Genomic DNA, 23,787 nt, shown 5'->3' with positions numbered 1-23,787 from the left:
GATACCAGCTTTTCAAAGCTGGATAGTCATTTCCACTTCCACTGACACCCCGCTTGCCTCTTAGTGCCCCCCCTAGCAGGGGTGCCAACTTGAAAAAAAATATTGGGGGTGCCAGGTAAGCCCCGCCCTGCATAAATAATCACAAGATGTGGTACCACACACATGGCAATGCCCATCAACTTTTGGGGGGTGTCCCACTCAAATATTTTATGGGGGGGCAAAGGGACCTCAGCCCCTAGGAGTTGAATCCCACCACGGCCAGGGGGTGGTAGCACCTACTTTGGGACCCACTAATCTACGGTTTGCTTCTCCTGATGCACGTTCAGGTTGGTGGTTTGATGCCTGCGGACTCTCGAACCTGAATGGCATCTACTACCCGGCAAAGCACAATATCCGGAAACTGAACGGGATCCGATGGCACTACTTCCAGGGACCGGGCTACTCCCTAAAGGGCACGAGGATGATGATCCGGCCTTCGGGCAGCCCTGAAGGAGCATAACAGAGAGACGCTGAGCAGGACTGCAGTTTCTGTGAGCCAGGGAGAGCCAACCTTGGCACAGGTAACAGGAACTGCCTTCCGGTTTGGACAGGTGGCAGGTGCAGAGAAACTCCCTGGGAAAGAGGCCCTCGCGGCTAGGAATTCATGGCTGCGGTCGGATGCAAACAGCACCAGCTCTCTCTTTCCCCTCCCAGATGGCGCAGGAAGCTGTCTTTTGTGGGCTTTTGGACTTCCGAGAAAATGTACGGCGAACTATTCTGTATGTTAAAGGCTGAATCTGCCCGTGAAAAGTGTGTCACGCTATCTGGCTCATTTGGGGGCAAGGGGCGAGCTTGTTGGGTAAATGCAGAAAAATCTGGTCAGATTTATATTATGTTGTTGTTGTTGTTTAGTCGTTTAGTCGTGTCCGACTCTTTGTGACCCCCTGGACCAGAACATGCCAGGCACTCCTGTCTTCCACTGCCTCCCACAGTTTGGTCAAACTCATGCTGGTAGCTTCAAGAACACTGTCCAACCATCTCATCCTCTGTCGTCCCCTTCTCCTTGTGCCCTCCATCTTTCCCAAGATCAGGGTCTTTTCCAGGGAGTCTTCTCTTCTCATGAGGTGGCCAAAGTATTGGAGCCTCAGCTTCAGGATCTGTCCTTTCAGTGAGCACTCAGGGCTGATTTCCTTTCAGAATGGATAGGTTTGATCTTCTTGCAGTCCATGGGACTCTCAAGAGTCTCCTCCAGCGCCATAATTCAAAAGCATCCATTCTTCGGCGATCAGCCTTTATATTATTTATATTATGCTTCAGGCTTTATTTGGGTAAAGACACACATGATCCTGCCAGTGTTGGACACTGGTTCTGCAGAGATTGGTGGGAGTTCAGAAACATCTGGATTGCCTAAGGTTTTCCCCATCCCTGATTTAATATAAGACAGGGTCATGCTCTGAAGATGAAGCTGAGTTCCCTTCTTTTGCTTCACATAAACACAGATAGGCTCAGAGACCCCACAGTTTGGAGCCTCGGTGCCGTGAATGGACTAAGCTGCCCTCTGCTGGCATAGTCTGGGTTGCAACATCCTTGCAAGAGACTGTGAAGCGTTTCTGCTGTGGTTTATGGGGGGGTCAAACTGGCCATTTTCAACCCCTTGCTTCAGCGATGGCTGGATAAGCTGGTCTTTTCTCCACGTTGAACTGGTCAGCAAGGCTAGCCCAAGATGGGAAAATCAAAAGGACCCCTCCCCTTATTAGGTAGCAGGGGGAATCAAGTCTCCAGCAAACCCTCCTGCAAAAGGCTCAATAAAATCTCACCTCGCCTTGGCTGTTCTGTTTCAAAACATTTTGAGCCAGCTGTGCGAAAGGCATGAACGTGATGGGGGCAGTTTTTACTGTGCTCTGCCTGCAGGATATGTCTGCCATTTACTTGTGGAACAGCTTCTTTGGAGAAAAGGTGGCACAACACCCCAAATCCTCCAGCCTCGAAAGCTGAGATTTCCCCCTTCTACCTGCCCTGTATTTATCCCTACAAGCCCTGCTTGAGGGCCAAAGCATGACAGCTGCCCGGCAAATAATGTTGGTGAACATTCCGTGACGTGCAGCAACTCCGCCGATAGCGAAGTGGCCATTTTTTGCTTGCAATATACCGTATTGGCCCGAATATAAGCTGCACCCGAATACAGTATAAGCCGCGCTTCTAAAATTGGAGGGGGGGAAAATACCCGAATATAAGCCTCTCCATTCCTTGTAGCTCCTGGCTGCATACTAGACAGGGGGAGAGGAGGGGACGGGGGACCATAGCTGTCAACTTTTCCCTTTTCTTGCGAGGAATCCTATTCGAAATAAGGGAATTTCCCTTTAGAAAAGGGAAATGCTTGTGCCGTGCACCTGGCTGCATATATATGCCACACTTTAACTTTTCATGGACAGAATTTGGGGGGTGGGGGAATGAGGCATCTATTCAGGCCAATACATCATAAAACAAAAAGTATTTTTCTTTCTGTTGCACCTCCGATGTAGCAAGCGCTTCACTTCCTACGGTGGCCTGGAGTCCAGGGATGGCCAATTGCCCAGGGCCCAAATCTCACCCAGGGAGGACATGATTCCAAATGTCCATAGATGCACACATGAATGGAAGTCTGATCAATCTATATACCACGAATCATCCCCATTTCCTCTGCATGCAATCCATTCATGGGAGTTTGGCAGGTTGGTGTGGATATAATTTCTGGTTGACTTTAGAGTCCAAGGCCATCAAATTGTGACACTCTGGTGTCTCTGCCTTGTACCTGGTCCTAGAGACATCAGAACAGACACCTGGGATCCTTTGGGAGGAAGGACACAAAATAATAATAATAATAATAATAATAATAATAATAATAATAATATAGTATCCTTGTCATGGATATTTGTGAAAAATAGGTCGATTGGGATCACAGAAGCCTCTCCTTAATGCACAATTTCACTTAGTTTTAAATGAGCTTTGTATATAGTCATCTTTGTTTTGTGATTGGGTTGTTGTCAATGATTCAGTAGAAGAAAGGAGTTATATTCACTCTCATATTAAGCTTTATGTAGCTGACCACCAGTCTCATCTTTGTCTTTTTCACCCCGTCTACTTCATAGTGTTTCCTAAATGGTTTTGTTGTTGTTGTTTTTGCTGCTGAAGCGATGTATTTGACAATTCTACAGTTTAAATATGGGACGCGGATGGCGCTGTGGGTTAAAGCCTCAGCACCTAGGACTTGCCGATCGAAAGGTTGGTGGTTCGAATCCCCGCGGCGGGGTGCACTCCCGTCGCTCGGTCCCAGTGCCTGCCAACCTAGCAGTTCGAAAGCACCCCCGGGTGCAAGTAGATAAATAGGGACCGCTTACCAGCGGGAAGGTAAACGGTGTTCCGTGTGCTGCGCTGGCTCGCCAGATGCAGCTTGTCACGCTGGCCACGTGACCCGGAAGTGTCTGCGGACAGCGCTGGCTCCCGGCCTATAGAGTGAGATGAGCGCACAACCCTAGAGTCTGGCAAGACTGGCCCATACGGGCAGGGGTACCTTTACCTTTACCTTTACCTTTACAGTTTAAATGATACAGCAATTAACTTTGTGGTACAATAGTCAATGTTCAGCTTTTATTCTTCCACATTTGCCTCTGTAATGTTAATTTGTACTATGTATCTGAAAAATAAACCCCAAACAAAAAACTTCAGCCAAACTCCCCTTCCTCCTCCAGCTTTATTGATAGTTTAAAACTACATTTCTATATTCTGGGACTTCAATTGCTTTTACCATCTGACGGTATTTGAGATCTTTGTTCATTCAAATGTCTCTTACTTTTATTCTTATCTCTGGGAAACCAAAGAAAGGCTTTGGAAAGTGGCTATCGAGGGAATGATGTTGGTCAAGTTAGTATTGTTAATGTTGTTGGTTAATGTACCAAGATGAACGCAAAGAGGGAATATTTTCTGAAGCTTCGAAAGAGCTCTATGACAGGTAACCAGCAGGCAGCACAAACCTAGAACAAAAAGCGTTTTGTTTTGAGCTTAGTGGAAAGTCGTCGTTTAGGAAAGGTTGGCATTTAAATGACGAAGTTGGGATTCAGATAGTTCATTATTTAGGAGCGATAATCCAATACATTTTGAATTACAGTAGATTTTAAAAATGAGAGATCATTGCTGATATACATGAGTTCAAGCATATAAATATTATAGTCTAGTCTTGGGGAGGGACAGACACTTTTGACACCTTAGCCTCTCAATTATCTTGACTTCTCCACCTCCTTCAGGACAAGAATGGAGAGATCATTTTGATAAGATTTTTGAAGAAAAGCCTAACTCCTTAAGAAGCTTTGGAAAGCTTTCGAAATGCATTTTCACTTATTACAATTACCACTATTGCGTTCTTTCTTTCCCTCTCTCATGCTATATCTCATTATCCTGTAAATACAGTTTTGAAAATTTGAAATAAACTAAGTTTTTATAAAGAACTTTTTCTCAGGTATTTTGAGTTGCGTTCAACATCTGTACAACACCTGTCAGAATCCACAGGAAATACAGGAGGATGTTCTTAATGGGTAATAGCACACATTCAGGTTAACACAAGCAACTCAAGAGTTTGGTACTGGAGTGTGAGAACTGATCTCTTTATCCTGGCTTTTGACCCCTGAGGTATTTACTTTTAGGCCCCACCTTATTTCTGGGATTTCAAGTTGTTTTGAATTGGGGGGTTTTCCCCCAAGGTGGCCAGCGAAACAGATGTTTAATTGAGGTGCATTCTGTAACATGTTCTTGGTTTCTTTCTGTTTATTTTATTTTTCAAAAATTTACAGACATACAAATCACAAACACACAAATCGCACACAATTCCAATACACACATATATTTGACTTCCACCACCCCCACCTTTTGTGGTTTCTTTTTAATTTCAATGTTTTATGTTGCATTTTCACATTAAACAATTTTTAAGTTACTTTTCAGTTTCCCTTGATAGTATTAAAAAAATTCCTTCCAGGAGCACCTTAGAGACCAACTAAGTTTGTTATTGGTATGAGCTTTTGTGTGCATGCACACTTCTTCGGATACCAAGTGTGCATGCACATGAAAGCTCATACCAATAACAAACTTAGTTGGTCTCTAAGGCACTCCTGGAAGGAATGTTTTTATTTTGTTCCGACTATGGCAGACCAACACGGCTACCTACCCATATCTTGATAGTATGTTTAACTGCTTGTTTTACCCTGTTTTACCCTGCTAATGAACTTATTTGTATGCAATAGTTTTTCAGATATTCCACAAATTTTGATAATGTTTTCTTCTTCTTGGTTTCTTATTACACCTGTTAATCTTGCCATTTCAGCATAATCCATTAATTTAATCAGTCCCTCATTCTTGGTTAGTACTGCATCTTCTTTCCATCTCTGGGCAAAAACCATTCTAGCTACAGTTGTAGCATACATAAACTATTATTATTATTATTATTATTATTATTATTATTATTATTATTATTATTATTATTATCATTGTCTTTTGGTATTATCCCTAGAAGAAAAGCTTCTAGTTTTTTGGGTTTTTTACTAAAAGTTATCTTGAACATTTTCTTCAATTCATTATAGATCATTCCCCAGAAAATTGTTTTCAATTGTTTTAATTGCTGAAACCCACCTTAGGGCGAATGCTATTAATAGGGAACAGAAAGAGGAAGGAGCCATTTTTTCAACGAAATTCACATTTTCACTACGTGAGCTTGGCATCCAAGCAAAAGAGGAGACCCACAGCCTGTGGTTCAGACAACATCTTTGCTTGGGCTGAGTGACTGTGTAGGGAGATCCAGTAGATCAGGCATAGGCAAACTCGGCCCTCCAAATGTTTTTTGGGACTACAACTCCCATCATCCCTGACCACTAGTCCTGTTAGCTAGGAATGATGGGAGTTGTAGTCCCAAAACATCTGGAGGCCCGAGTTTGCCTATGCCTGCAGTAGATCCTGCCTCCTCCTAATGCGTATAGCTCTCGTACTGGTGTTTACTGAATCCAACATGTAGGATTCTGACTCTCCCACCATGCTCATTTGCTCGCACTGAAATATATTTTCACAATGAACAGATCCAAGCGGGGCCGGATTTAGGTTTGATGAGGCCCTAAGCTACTGAAGGTAATGGGGCTCATTATATGTCCAGCTGTCCTTTGTCAACAACAAATTGCCACTGTTTTTTGTGTTGAATATATGCTAGATGGTAATTGATGGACCTAATAGGTATCTGGGACGTGAGTGGCACTGTGGGTTAAACTACAGAGCCTAGGGCTTGCCGATCAGAAGGTTGGCGGTTCAAATCTCCACGATGGGGTGAGTTCCCCTTGCTCGGTCCCTGCTCCTGCCAACCTAGCAGTTCGAAAGCACCTCAAAGTGCAAGTAGATAAATAGGTACCGCTCCGGCGGGAAGGTAAATGGTGTTTCCGTGTGCTGCTCTGGTTTGCCAGGAGTGGCTTAGTCATGCTGGCCACATTACCCGGAAGCTATATGCCGGCTCCCTCGGCCAGTAAAGCAAGATGAGCGCCGCAACCCTCGAGTCAGCCATGACTGGACCTAATGGTCAGGGGTCCCTTTACCTTTACCTTTAATAGGTATCTAAAGCCATTTGCCCATGTTGCCATGCAACCAGTCCATGCAGAATGTAGGCACCCTATATATAGAAAGGAGCAAACCAGGGATATTATAGGATAGCAGGCTAGCAGGCGGGGCCCATGACTTACATCCTAGGAGCCTACACAACACAAAACACGGTTGCTGTAGGTAGGTTTTATTTTATATGATTTTTATCTTATGTTTTGGAAATGTACATCCTGTTTTTTTCTTTAATTTTTTTTGGGGGTCCCCAAGAGAGCAGGCCCTAAGCTATAGCTTGTTTAGCTTATACGTAAATCCAGCACTGGACTGGATCATCCAAGTTAAACTCAACTTGCGGGAAAGTCAACCCCAACTCGAGCGTGCAAATAAAGCTCCCACCACTAGAGGTCGCCGCAGGCCAGAAATATAATTTGGAGCTGAACTGAAATTCAAATCAGATGCAAGTGAGATGGTAGTGATTCCCAATCAGGCATTATCATTGAACTGTAGACACCTCGAGGATCATCTAGCCCCAAACCTGAAATGCAGGAATCTTTGCAGTGCATGCACTGCAACCTGCCTTGTGTCCCCAAAGGTAACCTGCTGCCCAATTGCCAGCGTTGGAGTAAGATTCAGCTGCCAGTCTTGGTCGGCTTTTGCCTATGAAAGGAATCTTTCTCCTTCGCCGCATGCAGGAAAATGTCCTGGGCCAATCTGGGGTTTGCACAGGGTTCCATGTCTCCCATCAGATCACTGGCAGGTGGCTTGACGGACGGTGTCGCAAGCATCAGGTTCTGCTGCAATGTGGCCAGACTAGTTCGGCCGCCGGAGCTGAGGGGTTTTCACTGGGGGTCCAGTTGTAGCCTGCAGTGTTCATAGCTATAAATTCCATTGCTAGGAGAGTAATTGTTTCAGCCTTCGGCACAAATAAGTCAAAGGCTAAGCTGAGCATGCACGGCCACATTGCAAGCCCAATGGTCAGGTAAAGGTAAAGGACCCCTGGACAGTTAAGTCCAGTCAAAGGTGACTTTGGGGTTGCGGCGCTCATCTTGCTTTCAGGCCGAGGGAGCCGGCGTTTGTCCACAAACAGCTTTTTCCAGGTCATGTGGCCAGCAGGACTAAACCACTTCTGGAGCAACGGGACACCGTGATGGAAACCAGAGCACATGGAAACGCCGTTTACCTTCCCACCGCAGCGGTACCTATTTATCTACTTGCACTGGTGTGCTTTTGAACTGCTAGGTTGGCAGGAGCTGGGACAAAGCAATAGGAGCTCACCGCATCACTCGGATTCGAACCGCCGACCTTCCGATCGGCAAGCCCAAGAGGCTCAATGGTTTAGACCACTGGAGCTGCAGTTCAGAGACCCCTATTCCCATTGCAGAGCTACAATTCCCCAAAGTTCCCCATGACGAGGGATTGATTAAGCTACTCTGGGAATTGTAGCTCCGGGAGGGGAAGAGGCGTGTTTTAGCAACTCTCAGCACCCCTAACAAACTACAGCTCCCAGAATTATTTAGGGAAGCCACAGCCATTTAAAGTGGCATTGTAGTGCTTTAAATGCATGACATTATTATTATTATTATTATTATTATTATTATTATTATTATTATTTCAATTTATATACTGCCCTTTATCCAAAGATCCCAGGGCAGTGTACAACATTAAGAACATAATTTACACAGCATAATACAGTACTAAAAACTTAATACACAGCCTAATAATAAAATAATCATATTAATACATCTAGCAGGACTTTTAATAGGCCATAGGTTATTTAGTGGTGGAAAGCCTGGGTAAAGAGGAATGTTTTCCCCTGGTGCCTAAAAATATAGTCGTATACCTTGGTTCTCGAACGTAATCCATTCCAGGAGTCCATTCGGCTTCCGAAAATGTTCAAAAACCAAGGCACAGCTTCCGATTGGCTGCAGGAGCTTCCTGCACTCAACCGGGAAGCCGCATCAGACGTTTGGGTTCCAAAAAACATTCGAAAACTGGAACACTTACTTCCGGGTTTTTGGCGTTCAAGAGCCAAAATGTACAAGTACCAAGGCGTTCGAGAACCAAGGTACAGTGGTACCTCAGGTTAAGTACTTAATTCATTCCGGAGGTCTGTACTTAACCTGAATCTGTTCTTAACCTGAAGCGCCACTTTAGCTAATGGGGCCTCCTGCTGCTGCTGCACGATTTCTGTTCTCATCCTGAAGCAAAGTTCTTAACCTGAAGCACTATTTCTGGGTTAGCGGAGTCTGTAACCTGAAGCGTATGTAACCTGAAGCGTATGTAACCGGAAGCGTATGTAACCTGAGATACCAGTGTACCACTGTATGTAATTATGGTGCCAGGCGAGACTTTCTGGGGAGAGCGTTCCACAGACGGGGAGCTACCACCGAAAAGGCCCATTCTCAAGTTGCCACCCTCCAAACCTCTCAGGGAGCAGAAGGGCCTCAGATGACAAGCGCAGCATCTGGGTTGGTTCGTATGGGGAGAGGTGGTCCCTAACGTATTGAGGTCCTGATCCTGCAACCCAAAGCCCTGCATAATAGGTGCTGGAATAGGCGACAGTGTTTAACACCCACTGAATGGAGGAGAAGAATAGAGTCATAAAACTGTAGAGGTGGAAGCGACCCAAGGGGTTGTCTGGTCCAGCTCGCCGAAATGCAGGAATCACAGCTAAAAGCTTGTTGTTGTTGTTGTTGTTTAGCCATTTAGTCGTGTCCGACTCTTCGTGACCAGAGCACGGCAGGCCCTCCTGTCTTCCCCTGCCTCCCGCAGTTTGGTCAAACTCATGCTGGTAGCTTCGAGAAGACTGTCCAACCATCTTGTCCTCTGTCGCCCCTTCTCCTTGTGCCCTCCATCTTTCCCAGCATCAGGGTCTTTTCCAGGCAGTCTTCTCTTCTCATGTGGGGGCCAAAGTCTTGGAGCCTCAGCTTCAGGATCTGTCCTTCCAGTGAGCACTCAGGGCTGATTTCCTTCAGAATGGATAGGTTTGACCTTCTTGCAGTCCATGGGACTCTCAAGAGTCTCCTCCAGCACCACAATTCAAAAGCATCAATTCTTCGGCGATCAGCCTTCTTTATGGTCCAGCTCTCACTTCCACACATCACTACTGGGAAAACCAAAGCTTTAACTATACGGACCTTTGTCGGCAAGGTGATGTCTCTGCTACTAAAGCTACTAAGAGGTTAATGCGCCTGGGAGGGAGGGAGGCTTTTAGTTCAGTTTCCGTGTTCCCCTCCCTGATTTGTAATGGCTGATCCTCTTAAGTCAAGGAACCTGTTTAAACCTCCCAGCTGAGGCTTTCTTCCTCGGAAGAGGACAAAGAACCTCCCTCGCCACAGTAGGGAGGAAGCTTACTTCTGAGGAAACACAGTGAGGATTGTGCTGCACCCAGAAGTGACTTCCCCCCGAATCTTTTTGGCATCGCGGGTGGCGCTGTTGGTTAAACCACAGAGCCTAGGGCTTGCCAATCAGAAGGTCGGCAGTTTGAATCCCCGTGACAGGGTGAGCTCCCGTTCCTCGGTCCCAGCTCCTGCCAACCTAGCAGTTTGAAACCACGTCAAAGTGCAAGTAGATAAATAGGTACCGCTCCGGTGGGAATGTAAACGGCGTTTCCGTGCGCTGCTCTGGTTTGCCCAGAAGCAGCTTAGTCATGCTGGCCACATGACCCGGAAGCTGCACAGCGGCTCCCTCGGCCAATAAAGCGAGATGAACGCCGCAACCCCAGAGTCGGCCACGACTGGACCTAATGGTCAGGGGTCCCTTTACCTAACAAATGCTCAGTATTGCCAGCACGGACTGGCAGCTGCGCTCTTCAAACTTTTGCGTAGGGAATGTTCCCAGATGCTGAGAATCAATCCTGGGTCCTTCTACATTCCAAGCAGAGGCTCCGCCAGGGATCGATGCATTTGCAGCGCACATGTGCCAGAATGTAACTCCCAAAGTCGAAATTCAAGTCAAAGGCCAACAATGGGAATCACAGGGCAGGTGATGAAAGTCAGATTTATAAGATTATTACGGTACTACAGTGGTACCTCGGGTTACATATGCTTCAGGTTACAGACTCCGTTAACAGAGAAATAGTACCTCGGGTTAAGAACTTTGCTTCAGGATGAGAACAGAAATCGTGCTCCGGCGGCGCGGCAGCAGCAGGAGGCCCCATTAGCTAAAGTGGTGCTTCAGGTTAAGAACAGTTTCAGGTTAAGAACGGACCTCCAGAATGAATTAAGTACTTAACCCGAGGTACCACTGTATTAGGATCTCAAGTGCTCAAAGCATGGGTTCAGATCCCAGCTCACAAGTGCAACCTGCAGATCTGAGGCTTAAAAGGCCAGTCCCATGCCCACCACCAACTGCACATAGAATTGTAGAAATGTACAGCTGTAGGGCACCCCAATGGTCATCTAGTCCAACCCTCTGCAATTCAGGATTCGCAGCTGACACACAGCTATGTTACCTACCCATTACATGCAAGCACAATGTTCTGCTTTGAAAGAGGAGCTTCAGGGAAGGAGATTGAGCCAAGAGACAGTTAGTGAGGAGGGATGCTTAACCCTTTCTTGCCTGCCTGCCTGCTCCCCGTCTTTGGTGGGGATGAGAGACAGGGCCTTCTCAGTGGCTGCCCCCAGCCTTTGGAACTCCCTTCCTAGAGAGGCTAGACTGGCTCCCTCCTTGTTGTCCTTCCACCCTCCTTGTTGTGCCCCCCCAAGTGCTGTGCTGTTTCTATTATCTGTATTTTAATAGATTTTTTTATCCTCTATTGTTTCATTTCCATTAATTCAATTACTTTATAGCGGTTATCCTTATAGGATTTTAGCTCCCTCTTTGCATTTTATCCATGTTGTTTTAATTTGTGCAAGGCGCCTGGAGTTCCGATCTGGGGAAAAGGTAGGATATAAATAGTAACAACACAGTAGCTTTCCCTCCCCATGCATAAAGTCGCGTTCTGAACCCCACAAGGGGGACTTCCACGTGCAATAGCAATGCAGAGGGTGGCGATTTGGAGACACTGTGATTAAGGGAAAGAGGGAACCGTCTTGGACCCTTCACGTCCCCACCTCCAAGCACACACAAAACCCACGCACCCGTTCCCCCAGAGCGTCCAAATAAATAAATTAATTAAAATTCGGGATCCGAGGGTCTGAAGACAAGCACCCGTAGGTTTTCAGAGGCCAACAAAGGGCCAAGTCATGCAAGAGGATTGAGAGGCCCGTCGCCTTTCGATTCCTAATGTCTCCGCCACACTTCAGCCGAGGCAATATTTTAAAAGATTTGCATCGACTCCATCCCAGGATTGGCGATTTGCGGAGATAACGCACAGCCTCGGGGGATCCGTATGGATTTGTGCGCGCGTTTGCGCCTGGCAGCCTGGGCTGAGTGATCACCGCACATCCCACAGGGGCTGCTATAGCAACTGCCTAATCACCCCCCCCCCAGGCTCCCCCATTTTTTCCTGTGTACATGAGCAGCCCCCTGCGTGGGGAGGGGAGGGAGACAAAGGAGGGGGCGGCTGCCAGCTGTCACGCGGCAATGCTGCTCCTCCAAAACCTATAGATCATAATTGCACGCGCATTAGCGCAGAGCCCACACCTCCTGCTGCTTCTCGGGGGCGCACGACACACGCCCCCCCCTTGACTTTCCACCCGCTGCTCAGAACACGCAGCTGACTTGAGATTGCAAAGCGATGAAAAGGGAAAACTGACCGGCTCCGGATGCCAAGATAAAAGAGATGGGGGGAGGCCAATGTTGGGTCTGTAGGTCTGCCTGCAACTAGTTTCTTTCCGCTGAGAATTTCTGAGAGGCAGTGTGGCGCAGTGGTTAGAGTGCCGGTCTAGAACCTGGGAGATCAGGGTTCGTATCCTCCACTCGGGCATCTAGGGTGGTAACCTTGGCCCGTTGCAGAATTATAGGCTTGCAGAGTTGGAAGGGACCTTTGGTGGTCATTTAGTCCAACCCGCTATGATGCAGGAATCGCTACTAAAGGATAAAGTCGCTGTTTAAAGACCTTCGCTGAATTAGAGTCCACCAGAATGCGGCAGCTAGACTGGTGACTGGGAGCGGCCGCTGAGACCACATAACACCGGTCCTGAAAGACCTACATTGGCTCCCAGTACGTTTCTGAGCACAATTCAAAGTGTTGGTGATGACCTTGAAAGCCCTAAATGGCCGAAGGTCCTGTATACCTGAAGGAGCGTCTCCACCCCCATTGTTCAGCCTGGACACTGAGGTCCAGCTCCAAGGGTCTTCTGGTGGTTCCCTCCCTGCGAGAAGTGAGGTTACAGAGAACCAGGCAGAAGGCCTTCTTGGTAGTGGCACCCACCCTGTGGAACGCCCTCTGACTTTTAGAAGACATCTGAAGGCAGCCCTGCTCAGGGACATTTTGAATATTTGATTAATTATTGCATTTTAATATTTTGCTGGAAGCCACCCAGAGTGGCTGGGGAAACCCAGCCAGATGGGCGGGGTATAAATAAATTATTATTATTATTATTATTATTATTATTATTATTATTATTATTACCACCTCCCAAGGGAAAGTGTTCCATTGTCAAAGAAGCTCTTTCTGCCATAAAGTTCTTCCTGATGTTTCAGGCAGAATCTCCTTTCTTGTAACTTGAATCCAGTGGTTCAAGCCCTAACCTCCAGAGCAGGGGGGGGGCAAGTTGTCTCCATCTTCTATGTGACACCCCTTGAGAGATTTGAAGATGACTCTCCTTATCATGAGCAGGAAACCCCAGCCTGCTGTTTCAACCCACAAACCAGGGTGGGGAGAGATTCATTCAGAAGTGGATCTCCTGGCAGATGATCTACCGTATTTTTCGTCCCATAGGACGCTCCGTCCCATAGGACGCACCTAGTTTTTTTTTTGGGGGGGGGAAATAAAGGAAAATTTATTTTTCTTTATTTCCCCCCCCCCCAAAAGCTGGTCGGGGAAACTGAACCAGGTCGAGGAACAGCGGGATGGCGGCGCTGCGCCTCCCTGCTGTCCCCCGAGCTTGTGGGGCTGGCCGATCTCTGCCCAGCGCGCGGGGCACTCTGCTTCAGCGCGCCCTGCCTGCCGGGCGGCAGGCTGCTATCTGCAGCGTGGGGAGCCCTGCGGGGAACTCCTGCAGGGCTCCCCACGCTGCGGATGTATGCCCGGCGCGAGGGGCGCTCTGCTTCAGGGCGCCCCTCGCGCCCGGCGGCAGGCTGCTATCCGCAGTGAGGGGAGCCCTGCGGGGAACTCCTGCAGGGCTATCTAGGCTGCGGATAGCAGCCTGCCGCCCGGTGCGAGGGGCACCCTGAAGCAGAGCGCCCTTCCCGCCGGGCGGCAGGCTGCTATCCGCAGCGTGGGGAGCCCTGCGGGGAACTCCTGCAGGGCTCCCCACGCTGCGGATGTCTGCCCGGCGCAAGGGGCGCTCTGCTTCAGGGTGCCCCTCGCACCGGGCGGCAGGCTGCTATCCGCAGCCTAGATAGCCCTGTGGGAACTCCCGCAGGGCTGCCTAGGCTGCGGATGTCTTCCTGAAGCCTGGAGAGCGAGAGGGGTCGGTGCGCACAGACCCCTCTCGCTCTCCAAGCTTCAGCGAAAGCCTGCATTTGCCCCATAGGACGCACCCAGATTTCCCCTTCATTTTTGGAGGGGAAAAAGTGCGTCCTATAGGGCGAAAAATACGGTAACCACCTTGCAGGTTGGATTAGTGAGCTGGGGGGGGGAGGCTTACTCACATGTAGACAAAGACACATCCCTCCAGCCTGCTGGGTCAGGTGTGCAGAGGAGCTCTCACCTGGGAACATTTGTGTGGGCAAATGTTCCAGCTTGCCCTTTTAAATAGTGAGGTGGAGCAAGTTTCCAAGAGTGGTCCTATGTGATGGCCTGGGACTCGGGCTTGGACTCGGAACCAGAGGAGTCTCAGTACGCACCGGATCCTTTGCCTCAGGCGGCATCTGTACCAAATCTGGGGCCTGATCCTGAAGAGTCCTAGCCTGCACAGGTTCCCCTGAAACAAACACCAGCTGGGCCAAATCAGGGGCCTGAGCCTGCCCTGGCTCCAGATGCCGGGATTCCCTCGTTGCCTTCAGCTGGGCCATCACTTACAGCTGCTTCACTAACAGTTGGGTCAGGAGAGCTGGGCAGCCTCTGGGTCTAGTAACCCACCAACGTCTCCTGAGCTGCAGAGACTAAGGTCAGAGAGAAGGAGAGACCTGAGTACTCGCAGGAGGAGTGCTCACCTTTGGGCGAAACAGGGAGGTGAGTTGCCGGGGGATCAAGACCGCCCATTACCCCGACAGAGATAAAAGGCTGTCGGACCTCACCCCAGGTTGTGGGAGCAACATTGCTGTTTGCAAGAACCTGCCTGAGACCCTGTGCCAGACCTAGCCTGGTTTCCTGCCTCGTGTCCTGCCTTGGCCCTGTCGGACTGACTCCTCGTGGAATCCTTGGATTCGGGACCGGACCTGGACCGTGTTGCTCGGGTTAACCCCTGGGCCCAGCACATCCCACTTGAGAGATAGTAGTCTAGCCTGCTCCTTCAAGCAACAAATGCTTTCTTTTCCCCCTCCCCTCTCTTGTTTACGTGCTTCAAAAGCAGGTGGTAGGAGCAGGAGCAACTAGAACCAAGAGGAATTTGCGTCTCTCCCCTCCTCCTTTCCTTCCAAAGCTGTTTCTGTTGGAAGTACAGCAGCAGAGATCATTCCATTAGTAACCTAAGGGTTAATTCTAACCAACCAAGAGGGCAGTGAAGGTCACCCCTAGCAACCAATCAGAATGGCATGATCCTTGCTGAGGTAACTCATGATAGGCCCTGACTGGCTGTGTAGTTCTGAGGGAATTTACCTCCTGTAAGTGTTGTTGAGTGTCTTCCTGCTTTCTACCAGACCAAGAAAGACATAGCCCCTTTCTCTCCCCCCCCCCTTCACACTACACACTCTTCTTGACCTGTTTACTTGTAAGGTTCCCTCAGGGTTTCCTTTGCTCTCTGGCAGGCATGGCCAAACTTGGCCCTCCAGCTGTTTTGGGACTACAACTCCCATCATGCCTAGCTAACAGGACCAGTGGTCAGGGATGATGGGAGTTGTAGTCCCAAAACAGATGGAAGGCCAAATTTGGCCATGCCTGCGGGTCTGGATTTCATTTGCGTTATTTAAAGGACTCCGCTAAAACCCATATTTCCTGTATTTACTCACGAGGCGTTAAAGGATGGGAGTGGGCGACTGAGGGGGGGAAGGAAGGAGGGAGAAACAGGAGAGAAAATATTTTGAGTGTGTCTGTGTCTGTGTGTGTGTGATTTAGTTTATTTCCAAATAAATAATAATTAATAATAATAATAATAATATTGTTGAAATAGTGGCCAATGGGCCGGGGGAGTCAGCGGGGCTTGTCGTTTTCCTGCTTTTTCCTTCCGTGCTTTAAGCATAGATTGTGTGAACCTGTTTAGCATTGTTTTATGACTACAGTGGACGCTCAGGTTGCGAACGTGATCCGTGTGGGAGGCACGTTCGCAATTTGCAGCGTTCACAACCCGCAGCCCCACGTCTGTGCACGTGCAGGTTGCGATTCGGCGCCTCTGCGCATGCGCAAAGCATGATTTAGCGCTTCTGCGCATGCACAACCATTGAAACCGGGAAGTAACCCGCTCCTGTACTTCTGGGTTTCGACACGTCCATAACCCGAAAAAACGCAACCTGAAGCGTCTGTAACCCGAGGTATGACTGTACTATTAAATGTACCTTTCGATTACATAATATGGAACACGGAAAGTTGCCCCCCAAGAGATCCTATGGATATGGGTTGGGTGTGTATTGGGGGTGTGTGTAGGGTGGAATTCTGACTCATGGTTGTCTTGTGGGTGGCACCTCTCTCTCTCTCTCCTGCCTCTCCCAAAATAAGGCAGGATGATCCGTGACTCAGGCGCTCAGAGGATGGCTGCAAAGCTGAGTGACTCACAGCTTGGCTGCCAGAATCCTACCCTTCTCCCAGGGACCACCTCCTCCTTCGGTGCTCGTCCTTCTGTGCGGCACAGTTCTGATCTTCCTCCCCACTCCTCAGCGACGTCAGGACAACTGTTGCATCAAACAGGCACTCGGTGTTTTATTTTCACCATTTGCCGCCAATTAAGGAGAACAGAAACGGCGTTTTAAAAAGCATCAGGAGAGAGAGAAAATTTCAGCAGCATTCTCGTGGGTGTGGTGAAAGCCTTTCCTTCCCATTTTTGATGCACTTGTCTTTGGTTTGAGGTAGAATCGTAAACTTGGAAGGCCGCCGAAGGGTCATCTAGTCCAACCCTCTGCAATGAAGGAATAACGGCTGATTTCAGTCCCATGAGACTGCAGGGTGTTTGTCAGTGTCCTTTCTTTTGCTTTGTAATAATAATAATAATAATAATAATAATAATAATAATAATAATAATAATATATTTATACCCCACCCATCTGGCTGGGTTTCCCCAGCCACACTGGGCAGCTTCCAACCTAATATTAAAAACAATACAGCGTCAATTTCCCTAAACAGGGCCGCCTTCAGTTGTTTTTTAAAAGTAAAATAGTTGTTTATTGCCTTGACATCTGCTGGGAGGGTGTTTTACAGGGCAGGCGCCACCACCAAGAAGGCCCTCTGCCTGGTTCCCTGTAACCTCACTTCTTGCAGCCAGAAGGCCCTCGGCACTGGACCTCAGTGTCCGGGCTGGATGATGGGGGTGGAGACGCTCCTTCAGGTATACTGGACCAAGGCCATTTAGGGCTTTAAAGGTCAGCAGCAACACTTTGAATTGTGCTTGCAAATCATCTCCCTACTGGCCTGGAACATATCACAAGATATCCACTCCCATCGTTCAGCCCAGACACTGAGGTCCAGTGCCAAGGGCCTTCTGGCGGTTCCCTCATTGCGAGAAGTGAGGTTAAAGGGAACCAGGCAGTGGGCCTTCTTGGTGGTGGCGCCCTCCCTGTGGAACACCCTCCCATCAGATGTCAAGAAAATAAACAACTATCGGACTTTTAGAAGACATCTGAAGGCAGCCCTGTTCAGGGAAGTTTTTAATGTTTGGTGTTTATCATGTTTTTAATATTCTGTTGGGAGGCGCCCAGAGTGGCTGGGGAAACCCAGCCTGATGGGTGGGGTATAAGTAATATATTATTATTATTATTATTATTATTATTATTATTATTATTATTACTACTACTACTACTACTACTACTGACATGGAGGCTTCTTCATATCAGAAAGGACAAGGGGTTTGGTTTATATGTAATAAATCAAACGAAGAACCAAAAGGACACAGTGTAAAATACCAACAAGGCAAGACAGAGGCCGAGGTCAGCAGAAGGACAACACAGAGCAATTATAGTGGGTTAACACGCCCATTTTACAGATGAGGAAAACTGCCTGACTTGTCTCGGGGTCCTCCAAAGAGTTTGTGGATGAGTTATGAGCTTCCAGGTCAACCTGCAAAACTGGACTTTAAATAATAATTACGCAAAACTGCATTCCTCTAGAGGGGTTTTTCTCAGGCCCGTAGCACACAAATAAACTCTGAAAAATTCCCTGCGAAAGAAATTGCCTGCAACCATCTAGGCCCCAGGAAATGAAGGATTCCTGATGGCAGGGGAGAAAAAGGCCTCTGTCCTCATTCCTTACTCCGAAACCCAATCTTTGAGATGCCAACAGGTGCGAGGGAAAGTGATCTAGGGTGCAAGCTGCCGTCCCACAGCCGGGGAGTTCTGTGCAGTCGGCCTGGCGGGGTGCGGTGAGGAATTTTGTTTTTGCTGTCCAGCGTTCAGTCTCCTCCGGAGGCGTTGAGATTGGCTACTGATCAGAAGATCTGGTCCAGCCTGCTCCTGAGCCTTAAACAGAAACTGTGTGTCCAACATTTCAGAGGTGTCATCGCATTCATTGGCTATTGCAGGGTAGAATGCCAACTTCAAATCAAAACACGAACTTCAGTGAATTTGTTTAGTCCTTCAAAAAAACAACAACAAACAAACAAACCCCACACATTCCAAGTTAGCGGCTGTCCTCAACAAATCTTGTGGCAGTGAGTTCCATAAGTTAACTACTTTTTATTTGCTCCTGCCAGGGCCAAGCTTTCCACTTCTATAGTTTATCTGTGAGCTGTGTGCAGGAGAGCATTCTGATTGTTCCCAATCAATGCAGACAAGCCTCTGCCGACCTAGTAAATTTTAGATCAGCACACCAAACGCCCAGATTTCTTTGTCCGTCTTGCAGACAAGGAGATGCATCGCAAGCTTTTGAGTCAATGGGCCTTGGAGAGTGGGTGTGTTTTTAAATGAAGAAAGTAGATATTTGTATCCAGCAGAGACTGTGGCTTCTTGCTAAAATTAGACCCATTGATCCTTAGGCTCCAACCCAGCAGTAAGCTGATCTCTGAGGAAGTCTGGGAAGAATTTTCCATCCCTCAACAGCATCTGGGGAGTCACAGGGGGTCAAACAGGAATGTCTGCACTCTCTGGTCAATGGGGTGGGAGTCAGGACAGGATTTGACAATATGAGGCAGGGTTCGTACCCAGAGCTCCTTACAGTGCCAACCGTGGAGTGGAGGGCAAGTTAACAAACTGTTGTGGTTTTGGTGGGGTCAGTCTAGATGATGCCATGAGTCGCTTCCAGTTCTTGGGGTCCTGTACCCAGACAGGGTTAGAATCTAACAGGGGATATAACACCAGTCTTGAAAGACCTACATTGGCTCCCAGTACGTTTCCGAGCACAATTCAAAGTGTTGGTGCTGACCTTTAAAGCCCTAAACGGCCTCGGTCCAGTATACCTGAAGGAGCGTCTCCACCCCCATCATTCTGCCCGGACGCTGAGGTCCAGCGCCGAGGGCCTTCTGGCGGTTCCCTCATTGCGAGAAGCAAAGCTACAGGGAACCAGGCAGAGGGCCTTCTCGGTAGTGGCGCCCGCCCTGTGGAACGCCCTCCCAGCAGATGTCAAAGCGATAAACAACTACCTGACATTCAGAAGACATCTTAAGGCAGCCCTGTTCAGGGAAGTTTTTAACGTGTGATATTTTACTGTATTTTTGGTTTTTATGGAAGCCGCCCAGAGTGGCTGGGGAGGCCCAGCCAGATGGGCGGGGTATAAATAATAAATTATTATTATTATTATTATTATTCCATTGCTGAAATAGTCGCATAAGTTTCTTTGTAAGACTGGCCTTAACTGGCCACTTAAATGTCTTCTTCAGCATCCCAAAAGAATGAGCCAGGTTGCAAGAGTTATAACAGGTGAATGAGTAGGAGGAGAACCATGCCTGCCACCTCTGCTGAGGAGAAAAGCAAAAATCCTGAAATTAAGTGGTTTCCAGCTGTAATGCTTTAAGAATATGGAAGAAGGGTTTAGCAACAAAGGTAATAAGAATATGCAAAAATGAATTGATAATGGATGAAAATGCTGAGTTATAAAATGTTAAGTTATAGAGATAAGATAAATGAAAGAGGGTAAGGATTTGCTGATTTGATTATTTAAATGGGAATACAAGAAGGGGAGGTGTGAGGAGGTCAAAGAAACAAGCAAATGAGTTTTAAGTTATGAAAAATGGAATTGTTTTTAATTTTTCTTATTTTTTCTGTGCTTTTATATGTTGTATCTTTATTTTTCTTTTTTCTTTTATTATGTGTTCTTGTATTTATGTTTTTGTAAAACTTCAATAAATATTTCTTTTAAAAGAAAAAGAAAAGCAAAAATCCTTTGGCCTCCTTCCCTACGTTATGGAGGGGTGCAAGCCTGACTGTTTACCTTTGTACATCCAGCAGACATGCGAGCCTCTAGGCCTCCTGCTGTTGATATACTATGCATCTGAAGAATGCAAGAAAAGGCTGCTGGATCAGGCCAATGGCCCATCTAGTCCAGCATCCTGTTCTCATAGTGGCCAGCCAGAAACCCACAAGAGCCCCTCTCCTCTCTTGTAGTTTCCAGCAACTGATATTCAGACACATTGCTACCTCCAGCCGTGGAGGCAAAACCATTGCACTGGCTCCTGGTGGAGTATCGGGTCAGGTTTAAGGTGCTGGTTTTGACTTTTAAAACCCTTTGTGGCTTAGGGCCCTCGTATTTACGGGAGCGCCTCTCCTGGTATGCCCCGCAGAGGACCTTAAGGTCCATGAATAATCATAGTTTAGAGGTTCCGGGCCCTAAGGAAGTCAGACTATCCTCCACCAGGGCCAGGGCCTTCTCAGTGATGGCTCCAACCTGGAGGAATGCTCTGTCCCATGAGACCAGGGCCCTGCAGGATTTAACTTCCTTCCGCAGGGCCTGTAAGACAGAGCTATTCCACCTGGCTTTCAATTTGAACTTAGCCTCATCTTTTATTCCCCTTCCTCCCCTCCCCTTTTCATGAAGATTACCTGCACTTGGGGTGTTAATGCTGAGAGCTCCTCCATCCTATAATAATAATAATAATTTATTATTTATACCCCACCTCTCTGGCTGGGTTTCCCCAGCTACTCTGGGCGGCTCCCAACAGAATAATAATAATAATAATAATAATAATAATAATAATATTAATAATGCGACAAAACATCAAACATTTAAAACGTACCTAAACAGGGCTGCCTTCAGATGTCTTCTAAAAGTCAGATAGTTGTTTATTTCCTTGACATCTGGTGGGAGGGTGTTCCACAGGGCAGGTGCCACTACCAAGAAGGCCCTCTGCCTGGTTTCCTGTAGCTTCACTTCTCACAGGGAAGGAACTGCCAGAAGGCCCTCGGAGCTGGACCTTAGTGAACGATGGGGGTGGAGACGCTCCTTCACGTATACTGGGCTGAGGCCGTTTAGGGCTTTAAAAGTCAGCACCAACACTTTGAATTGTGCTCAGAAACATACTGGGAGCCAATGTAGGTCTTTCAGGACTGGTGTTATATGGTCCCAGTGGCCACTCCCAGTCACCAGTCTAGCTGCCGCATTCTCGATTAGTGTAGTTTCCAGGTCACCTTCAATTGCATTGCAGTAGAGCGCATTGCAGTAGTCCAAGCGGGAGAAAATTTATTGGGCAAAACCGCACACAAATAGGTAGGTTTCCCACAGGCTTTTGGTTGGCCACTGTGAGAACAGGATTCTGGATGAGATGAGCCACTGGCCTGATCCAGAAGAGCTATTCTCGGTGCTATTTTTCTAGAAAAGGGATGCTGGAGTTCATTATGAACACCTCCCTTGTTCTCTTAGAATGGCAATGGCGCCTACCTGAGAGGTGCCAGAACTGAGCTCTGTTGAGTTCCAGTTGTTTGTTAAGAGAATAAAATGCAGGTTACTTTTTCTGAGAACTTCTTTAAAAAAAAAAAACTCATGCAGAAAATAGTTCAAGGCTGAATTTAAGATTGAAGAAAATGGTGTTAGGATTGGAAATTAAAAGAGAGAGAAACCAAAATTAACAGATTTATATATATATCTTTCTCTTATTCCTGTCCTCCCTGAATCTGGAAGATATAAAAAGTGCAAGATCCATGATTGCTTTGACCAGTGTTTTTTGTTTGTTTGTTTTAAAAAACTCAAAAACTCCTCTCTGAGTATTGGGGGGATTGTGACACTGGGTGTGTGTGTGTGTGTGTGTGTGTGTGTGTGTGTGTGTGTGTTTAACCCTTTCCTTCCATCCCATTTGCTCAACCAAATTCACACAGAGACACACATCAAACTGCTATCAGCTCTACGGGTGGGTGAGGGTTACAAGATACGATCCTGCAATCCCCTGCTGTAGAAGGACTTTGCACCCTGACCGGCTGGGTTTTGCAATGGGTATCTCTGATCTCAGCTTTGCAGAACTCACAGGCTCCTCTTCCCGCCTCCTCAGGAGCTCTTTAAGTGGTCAGAGGAAGGAAGGAGAACCTGTTTTTAAAGTCCCCAAGTTACGGTAAGAGGAGACTTCAAAGGGAAAGGGAGAGCGATGCGCATCCTTCAACACCCTTTCCTCCCCATGGCCAGAGGCAAGAGCTCATTCTTCCCAACGCAACATGTTTTGAACTGGTCGCATGACGTGGTTTCTGGACGTCTTCTTACCGCGTGCCAGAAAGGCTAATTACATTGTTTGGGTTTATGATGTGGCCTCGTGCAATCAGCGCTTTGAAAGAACAAAGTCATCTGCAAACATTGTCCTAGAAGGAGCGTGGATGAAGGATAAACATTCTTAGGCTATCTGACAGTCTTCTCACTTTGCCAATGACACCATGTTTCCACCCCATAGCTGGGAAGATGAGTCTGAATTCCTGGACAGTCTTAACGACAGAGAAGGGATCAAACAAGACAAAATTAATGGACTACGCAGAATTGGACAAAATGACAGGAAGGATTCAAAACCTGCGGGACCAGAGATTTACAGAAGATTGGAAGAAATACACAAATTATTTGAGGAGCAACTGTAATCAACAAATTATGCTAGTTTTGTAAGGAGAAATATATGAAAGATTGCAAAGAAGAGAAAGAAGAGAGGTATTAGTTATGAGATTTAAATGTAATAGTGAAAATAAAAAATGTAAATTAAGTAATTAGATTGGAAAATTTTCAGATGTGATTGATAGAAGTAAAAAAAAAATTGTATAAGGTGTAAAAGTATGTTTAATTATTGTTTAAAATGATATGTTGAAAAACTAATAAAAAATTATACAAAAAAAAAAAAGAGAAGGGATCAAACAGAAACATCAAGCGATTAGTCCCCATTGTTGCATCCTTGAACTCTGAGAATGCCTCTGGCTTGCCTGGACAGAGGACAGAGGTGTGTGACGTCATGGCACAAAACACATTTTTTGCTTTGCCTGCTCTTTCCTCTAGCCTTCCGCTGGCATGCGGCCCCTGGAAATTCCCTTAAAAATGAATGTGGCCCTTCGGTCTGAGAGAGATTCTGCATGGCTAAGGAAGGTGGACAGATTAAGACTTGGTGTCAGGCAATTTTGTACGTAAGAGATACTTCAGCCTGCCTTGGCCACATCAGTTCACTACCAGAGCTTGTGACAATAAAACGGGGAGGTGGAGAATGATGTCTGCCATGTTGAGCTCTTTGGTAGGAAAAGGTGGGATGTAAAAGCCATGAAAAGGGATGCGGGTGGCGCTGTGGTCTAAACCACAGAGCCTAGAACTTGCCGATTGAAAGGTCGGCGGTTCGAATCCCCGCGACGGGGTGAGCTCCCGTTGCTCGGTCCCAGCCCCTGCCAACCTAGCAGTTCGAAAGCACGCCAAAAAGTGCAAGCAGATAAATAACGTATTTTTCGCTCTATAAGATGCACCAGACCACAAGACGCACC

The 23,787-nt window shown here is 47.3% G+C and overlaps 2 protein-coding genes across 6 annotated transcripts in view; both read left to right on the top strand.

The window, feature by feature from the left end:
* ANGPT4 (angiopoietin 4) overlaps positions 1 to 23,787 on the top strand; it is a 199,884-nt gene that overhangs the window by 43,387 nt on the left and 132,710 nt on the right. For 2 of the 4 annotated variants that reach the window (XR_014549184.1, XR_014549185.1), the window contains exon 9: positions 327 to 873. Coding sequence is in view for 1 of the 4 variants with exons in the window: in XM_083618834.1 (XP_083474960.1) it covers positions 327 to 499 (173 nt within the window). In the remaining 3 variants the exon portion in view is untranslated. Of the gene's footprint in view, positions 1 to 326; positions 3,175 to 23,787 lie in introns of those variants that run through there. The other 2 variants (XR_014549186.1, XM_083618834.1) reach the window with 2 other exon arrangements.
* RSPO4 (R-spondin 4) overlaps positions 1 to 23,787 on the top strand; it is a 199,046-nt gene that overhangs the window by 90,662 nt on the left and 84,597 nt on the right. Inside the window, exon 6 of one of the 2 annotated variants that reach the window (XR_014549206.1) lies at positions 9,257 to 9,279. The exons of the other annotated variant lie outside the window; for it this stretch is intronic. The gene's annotated coding sequence lies outside the window, so the exon portion shown is untranslated. Of the gene's footprint in view, positions 1 to 9,256; positions 9,280 to 23,787 lie in introns of those variants that run through there. 2 annotated transcript variants of the gene reach the window in all.

The sequence above is a fragment of the Podarcis filfolensis genome (assembly GCF_964270895.1).
Source record: "Podarcis filfolensis genome assembly, chromosome: 6".
Taxonomy (NCBI): Eukaryota; Metazoa; Chordata; class Lepidosauria; order Squamata; family Lacertidae; genus Podarcis; species Podarcis filfolensis.
This window is presented reverse-complemented; position numbering and strand designations above follow the sequence as displayed.